This window comes from Hirundo rustica, chromosome 1 (assembly GCF_015227805.2).
Source record: "Hirundo rustica isolate bHirRus1 chromosome 1, bHirRus1.pri.v3, whole genome shotgun sequence".
NCBI classification, from domain to species: Eukaryota; Metazoa; Chordata; class Aves; order Passeriformes; family Hirundinidae; genus Hirundo; species Hirundo rustica.
The window spans coordinates 109,945,201-109,952,722 of NC_053450.1; the positions used below are offsets into that span (position 1 = coordinate 109,945,201).

The following is a 7,522-nucleotide window of genomic DNA, read 5'->3' on the forward strand; positions in this document are numbered from 1 at the left end:
CCACTGCCATATTCCCCCATGTGTACCCATACACCTCTCAGTCGTGTGTGTGAATCACAGAAGGCTTTGAGGTGGGAGAGACCTTAAAGATCACCTCGTTCCAACTCCCCACACGGGCAGGGGCACCTTCCACCAGGCAAGATTGCTCCGAGCCCCGAAAAACCCAGCCTTGAACACTGCCAGGAATGGGGCAGACACAATTTCTCTGGGCAACCTATGCAAAATGCCTCACCACCATCACAATAAAGAATTTCTTCCCATTATCTAATCCAAACCTACTCTCTTTCAGTTTTAAGCCACTCCCCCTCGTCCTGTCACAACACACCCTTGTGGAAAGTCCCCCTCCGTCTTTCTTGTCGCTCCCTTCATGTACTGAAGGCCAGAGTTAGGTCATCCAGAGCCTTCTCCAAGCTGAGCAACGCAAATTCTCTCAGCCTTTCCTCACAGGAGAGTTGGTCCCTCCCTCTAATCATTGGTGGCCTCCTCTGAACGCGCTCCAAGTTTTAGGTCCTTCCCGTGCTGGGGACCCCAGAGCTGGATTCAGCACTGCAGCTGGGGTCTCACGCTACCGGAGCGGTGGCAAGGGAGAAATGACTGGGACGTCGGTATGGTTTTTTTTTAAATTAAATATCGGTGTTTTGCAGGCACAACACTCCACACGTTATTCCTGAGCCCCGGTAAGGCGCCGGGCGTGCTGAGGCTGCGGCGGGGGGAGCCCGGAGCCGGCCGGGCCAGTGAGGGGCGGGGTGCCGGGGGCTGCCGGCGCCGGAGGAAGTCGGCGCTCGGCCGGAAACCGGGATGCGGAGGGCGGGGAGGGGGCGTCGCCGGGGCCCCGCCGTCCGCCGCGGCTCTGGCCGCCGCGCCCATGGCCCAGCGGGCGCGCAGGGGGCAGGGGCAGGACGAGGAGGAGGAAGCGGAGGAGGGGGAGGCGGCGAGGGGCAGCCAAGCGCGGGCCAGGAGCCATGCGGAGCCCGCGGCGAGCGGCGGCAGGACCCAGGACCGGCATGAGAGGAAGCGGAAGAGGCAGGAGGCGCAGCAGCTCCAGAAGATCCAGCACCTGGAGTCTTTGTAAGGAGCGGAGGAGGGGAGGCTGCCCGCGGCTCCCGTCCCGGCTCTGCCCTGAGCGCGCCCCGCCGGCGTTCGGGGCTCGTTTCCAGTGCAGGGTTTGGGGGGTGGTGATTATTGTTCCCCTGTCCCCTTAAGGGTGAGGCGGCAGAAGGGCTTCGGGGCCACTTGCAGAGTCGCTTGGTGACTTATGAAGGGCTTCTTGGGGCTCAGAAGGGGCTCTCCCTGGTTCCTCCAAGTCTGAGAGGTACAGCAGAGGTTGTTCCACTAGAATGGGAAAAAAAAAAAAAATAATTTGGGATAAAAAGGTGCTGTAAAAGGTTTATGTTATTTCTCTGAAAAGGAATTATTGTTTTAATGGAATAAAAAGGTCAGAAGGTACACAAGAACATGATTTTGGTTTTTTCTTTTCCGCGTGGAAGTGAAAATCAGTTTGTTATTAAATGCACCAAACGGTGCTCCGCAGTTACTGTTATAAAGATGGAATGAACATACTTTAACCACCTTTTCCCTGCTAAGCCAATGAAATATTATCTATGCCATCAAACTTACGACCTAAAATGATGCACAGCCAGTACAGATGTTTCACGTCCTGCTGTTTTCATATGTGGATAATGTCTGGAAAGTCCTGTTGAAGAGTCTTCCATAAAGCAGAAGATTTCGGGGCTCTGGGTTTGCACAGTGCCGTTCTTGTGCCATTGAAAAACAAAACCAAAAAAATCTCCATTCTTCTAAGATCACTCTACACTTTTCACTAAGGTGGCAGTTTACATGAAACAGTGTATCTGTTAAAATGCAGATGAGATTTTAGGGGGAAAAACCCAATACAAATTCACTTACACAGACCTTCATCTTGTGTGTTCTTTACCTCCAGGACCATTTTGTATTGCTTTGGCATTTAACTCCTTAGCACATGCATTTTCTCAGTTGCTCTGTGTAATACCTGTCTGCTACTTGGATTTTAACGAATATTTTATCTGCTCTTAACCCCAAAGAAACGCTGGAGAAAGTATGGTACTTTGGTCAGTAGGGTTCTGCCTTTAGGTTTAATACACAGAAGATGATGATATTACTCTGTATTAGGTTTGGCTGGCAAAGCTAGATGTAGGGAACAGTCTGACTTGACATTTTCAGCTATGTGATTCAGCAGTGTTGGAGTAAAGAAGTTTGGAGATCTTGAGGAGGGATGCAGAAGAAAAAGAGGAGAGAATTATGCATGTATGGTAACTGGAGCTAAAGAAGATATCCCACATATCCCCAGGAAGTAGTGCTCCCACAAGAATATGAATCTGAAAGAAGTTTGCAAAAAACATGTACTAATATGATAAATGCTGTGTCTCAGCTTGCTGCATCTGTGTTCTGCTGTAGTTCTTAGTTATTAGTTTTAGGGTAAAATTTAAGGAAAAATGTGAGCTGAAGGTTTTAACTCAGTACTACTGAAGAACTCTATTTTTTCAATTTATTTGTCTGTGCTAAGCTGCAGAGTAACAATATTTCTATTGCTTTTCAGCTATGAGAAACCTCCCCCTGGGCTAATTAAGGTTGGTAAATAGCAGTAATTTTTTAGGATTATGAGGGATTTTCACAAAATGTGTTCTTTATGTGTTAAGTGTCTGTGTTGCCTATATAAATTACAGAGAGAAATAAGTGCTTCCCAGGAAAAACTCAGGGAATCATTACATTACATGATCACTTTGTCTTGGTGATCCAGAGTGAAATGCCCAGAATCAGATAGGACACCAGGTCTTTCATCATCTCCTAGCACATTTTATGCAGTATTTAATAGTGTGGGCAGAGGGGAGTCATTTATGGAAAGCAGATTTTCAGTTTGCATGACATCTTTTCAGGATTCTTCTCTATTGCTTAGGCTGAAATCATTCTTTCATTATGATCATTACTTTTGCCAAATTTATATACCTAAGCAATAAAGCAATTCTTTTAGCCTAAAAAATAACTGCTCTGTTTTGTAAAGGCTTCATTGTAATTGTTATGTCTTACTAGCAGGAAGAAGATAACAAAGTCTCTGCTTTGTGTTAAGTTTTCATTTCTATTATTTATTTAAATAAATTACTAAAATGGATGGGAAGGAATGCAATTCCTGTGCAGCAAAGTTCTGGCTGCAAAATTCAAGGGTGAGAAGAGAAGAGAAGAAAAGAAAGGGTCAAGTATTTTAGATCTTTTGTGTGTTACAAGGGAAAAAGGTAATGGGGGAAACAGGTTTCCTGTTAAATGAAGGTCTGTACACTTGAAGTATTAGTTTTTGCAAAGTTAAAAAAAGGAAGTTATTTTATTGTCCTTATGTTTCCTCTTTTTTTTTGTAGGAGAATGAAACAAAACCAGAAGACTGCATACCTGATGTACCAGGCAATGAAAGTGCACGAGAATTCCTGGCACATGCCCCAACAAAAGGGCTTTGGATGCCTTTGGGAAAAGAAGTCAAAGTTATGCAGTGTAAGGCTGAAAATATTCCAGATGTCATTGGACCATCATATATCCATCCATTTACGCTGGGGGAGGGCAGAATGTCTGGTGGACAGATGATGAAGTCCAGGTAGATTGACATCATATTGATATAAAAGCAACCAGTATCTTGAAGGCTGTAATGGCCTTGTATTTTATGGACATTACATTTATCAATATACTAGTTGTATCTCTCTGTTTCTTCCAACAGATTGAAAATATTTTGTAGAAATGTGGTTTTGGCTTCTTCTGATCTGTCTCAGAGGTGCAATTCACTGCTGCTTTTTTTTTTTTGAAGGTTGGAGATGTAAACGTTATGGACACAGAACAGGAGATAAGGAGTGCCCATTCTTTATTAAAGGCAATCAGAAATTGGAGCAATTTAGAGTAGTGAGTACCAATATTGTAGTATTACTGTTTGTATTTTTTAGTACAGATAATGTATAATCTTGCAACTGAAGATAAGCCTGTTAGATGATGCTTTATTAAGGATTTTTCCTCTGTCTCTAGTATAATATAGATGCTGAAAATCTCCTAATAAAGAAAAAGCCACAGATGTGGTTGGATGTTTGACTGCTTTGCAGAAAATCTGCTCTACGAGAGGAAAACTAATATTTTTTTACATATAAATTGGAAATCTTCAAGAACTTGTTTCAACCATTATATTCTTCTTTTTTTGTGATTAAAATGTTAACATAACAAAAAATGTTTAGTCAAGCTTGAGCTGCCCACATTACAGCTGCTTCAAGCCTTCTGCTCTTGCTGTGAACAACCACATCATGAATGCTGCTGTCTAGGTCTGTAATCCAGTCATTGTCTACAAGTCTGATCTCTTGCTACACGAAGCTGCATCTCAGTTCTGCAGATTCTTCCTGTGTGGTCTCTTTAACTATTTCTGTTGCTATGCATCATTAACCTATATTTCAAGCTGTCATCACTTCATGTCTTATGTCCTCATTTCTATCCTTGAAAAATGTAATCTTGGCTTAGTCTGTCCAGATTCTGGATTCATACTGATTGTATGCAACTGCACAGAGTATTTTTAGACATTTCCCATGACCAGACTGCCTCTATTCTTCATTTTCCCTTGGGTTTCTTTGTTGCATCAAACTCCTGCTGTATGTCCAAGGCCCTTCATGGTGCATTCCCAACATCTTTCATTTGCTCCTGACATTTCAGTTCCCACCTCTGGTCAGCATCTGCCATCTCTCCTCTCTTTTGGACTTGTTTGCTTAATTGTCCAACAGAAATGAACATCCCACCTCTTTTCTGCATTCTTGCATGGCATGAACCCACCTTAAATGTCTGCAAAGTTTATTTGTTGTCTTCCTTCACAGCTCTCTTTTGCTGCAATGCCCATTTAATTTGATTTAAGAACCAGTAATGGTAGTGCATAGCATGATAGGACAACTGCAACTTCATTATCCATGTGTCTTACATGCCTTGCTCCTGTATTCCTGTTTGTTTATATCTTAAATTTTTAAATATACCGTAAGGGTACAGCTCATTATTTTGAACTTGATTATTCCATCTGTGTCTAGCTATATTCCCACAGATTATGTATGGGATTCTCATCGTTGGCTGTGATTGGAGAGTTAGGGAGATACATACCTAAGGAGAGTCCTCTTCTTTGGAGATGATAACCTTTCCCTAAAGCAATTACACCAGTTCAGGTGAACAGTGCTGAGTCTGACAGTGAATTAAGAGCTTGCTAAGCATATTCCGTCTTTTGATAAAAGCCTCTTGCATTAGGTTGCTTTGGTTTCTTTTTTTTAGGAAATAAAACCATTAGTGATAACATTGTATTTCCTGTTTTCCATTTTAAAGGCACATGAAGATCCAATGTATGATATAATAAGGGAAAATAAGCGTCATGAAAAAGAAAAGAGGTGAGTGTGTCTGTAGTAAAAACTGCATTTTCAATTTCGTTTTTATTTTGGTAATGTGGCACTAATGTATAGGTGACCTTTTTAAGAAAGTTATTTTTTGCTCAGAACATTTTTTTAATGGCAGTTTCTTTATGTTGACAGACTAATGCATTTCTGCTTTCTAAATAATCACTCTTTAGTATTTCCAATCACTTTGATTCTTTAGTTTCTGTATTTTTCTCAAAGTTTAAAGAGCAGTTGTATGTATTTATGCTATAATATTCAGGTACTTAGGTGTGGTTTTGGTTTAGGCCTGAAAAAACAGTTCGATTTTTTTTTTTTCTTTCACTGACATCACTGAGATGTTTTTTAAAATTTCGTTTGTCAGAATGCTTTCAGTAGAAATTAAGGGGTGGTTAGAAAGCTAGTTCTAGGCATCTGATATTGCTACTTTTGTGAGGTCATTATTTAGTATATAAAGTGGCAGTTCTTGATGCTTTCTTGCCTGAACTGCTTCAGTGGGATAACTGCACAAATATAGGTAGCCCATAGAGCAGCACTCTTGGAGAGGAATCCTTGAAGAGGATACAGAAGACAGCAATAAAATAAGCAAATACTTAGTCCCTATTTGCCACTAATCCTTGAAAGTTCAAAGGAAGAGTGCCTTGCAAAAATATTTCTGCATCCAGAGTAGAGCCTACTCTGTCAGCCTCACTGACATCCCCTCTGTATCAGCAGGGCGATGAATGTCATAATATCCCAATGTGCCTTTGTAGGCGTAAGCATAGAACTTCTTATCAACTGGTGGGCCGGTGATAGCTGTTGCCTTATTATTCTGCACACATAAATAAGCCAATAAGCTAGTCTGCCTTTCCTATCCAATGGGATGGGAAGTCCCTGAAAGCAGAACGTCTGCTTATCTCAAAGGAGTTACTTTTATCAGTCCATGATATTATCTGTAATGAGAGTAATTAAGCAAAAGAGGAAGTGTTCCCCTGCCCTTTGCTTGCAGCTTCCATTTCTCAAGCCCAGAAGGAAAGATGAAAGCTAGGATAAATTACTAGAGGTAGAAGAGAGCTAGAAAGGATTCTCATTCACATATTTTAAACTCAGGATACAGCAACTGAAGCAGCTCCTGGAGGACTCTACCTCAGAATCTGATAGCAGTGATGACAGTGATGAGGATGATGAAGATGGCAGCAGCTCCACTTCCTCAGAACATAAACACAAGAAGAAAAAGAGAAAAAAGGAAAAGAAAAAGAAAGAAAAGAAAAAGAAGAAAAAGAGGAAGCATAAATCATCCAAATCTAATGACAAGTCAGAATCTGACTGACAGCAGTCACCTGCTGCATGCTCATTGACCTCTCTACTTGTGAGCTGCGAGGAAAGATTCAGAAAATGAGGAAGAAAACACCAGAAAGGGCTTTATTAAACTTGAAACATACATGTGTATGCACACAGCATCCTACACTGGCATCCTCTTCTGCCCCTCTGCAGTCAGAAAGAAGAAAGCTGCATTAAACCATATCTTTGTGCTGTAAAACCCATGCTGAGAGTCATCCAGCTTGGTCAGATGGGACCTCTGCATTGCTGCCCGTGACCAGCAGCAGAAAATGGCTACCACCAAGGGATCACCGACAAACCTGCAGCATTAGCAGACTCTCTGTTGAAGTATCTTTACTCCATGAAGTTATTTTATTATATACAAAGCCTCACTGTAACAGGACTGCAGTTTGCACCATGCAGAGCACTAAGAGTTCCCTTACAGTGCTTATAACGAGCAGTTTGTACTGTATTTTCTTCTCTGCATACGTGCTGAAATTGTGTACTTATCCTAATATTGGCAGCTAGGGAAATAAAGATTGCTGCAGGGGAAAAAAGTAATCAAGGGGATTTACTTTAAGACAAAATTGTAGAATCAGGAAGACTTGATTTTTGTGTGTGTGAGTGTGTGTGTGTGTGTAACAAAATCTCAATATCACTACCATTAATACACAGTTCTGAAACATCTAAAGTGAAACATCTACAGTGTCTAAACCAATGACGTGGGAGCTAAGAGTAATGATGTTAGATATTTACCTTAACGGTAAAGAGGTAGTGGGTTAAGTTATTTAAACAGGGGGAGTTTC

The 7,522-nt window shown here is 41.8% G+C and overlaps 1 protein-coding gene across 1 annotated transcript; it reads left to right on the top strand.

The window, feature by feature from the left end:
* Positions 1 to 865: 865 nt before the first annotated feature.
* On the top strand, positions 866 to 7,303 carry RP9 (RP9 pre-mRNA splicing factor). Its single transcript, XM_040083639.2, has 6 exons — positions 866 to 1,068; positions 2,576 to 2,606; positions 3,387 to 3,516; positions 3,824 to 3,915; positions 5,353 to 5,414; positions 6,507 to 7,303. Exons 1-6 carry the CDS (start codon positions 866 to 868, stop codon positions 6,724 to 6,726), a joined length of 738 nt encoding a protein of 245 aa, XP_039939573.1. The 3' UTR covers positions 6,727 to 7,303.
* Positions 7,304 to 7,522: the final 219 nt, after the last annotated feature.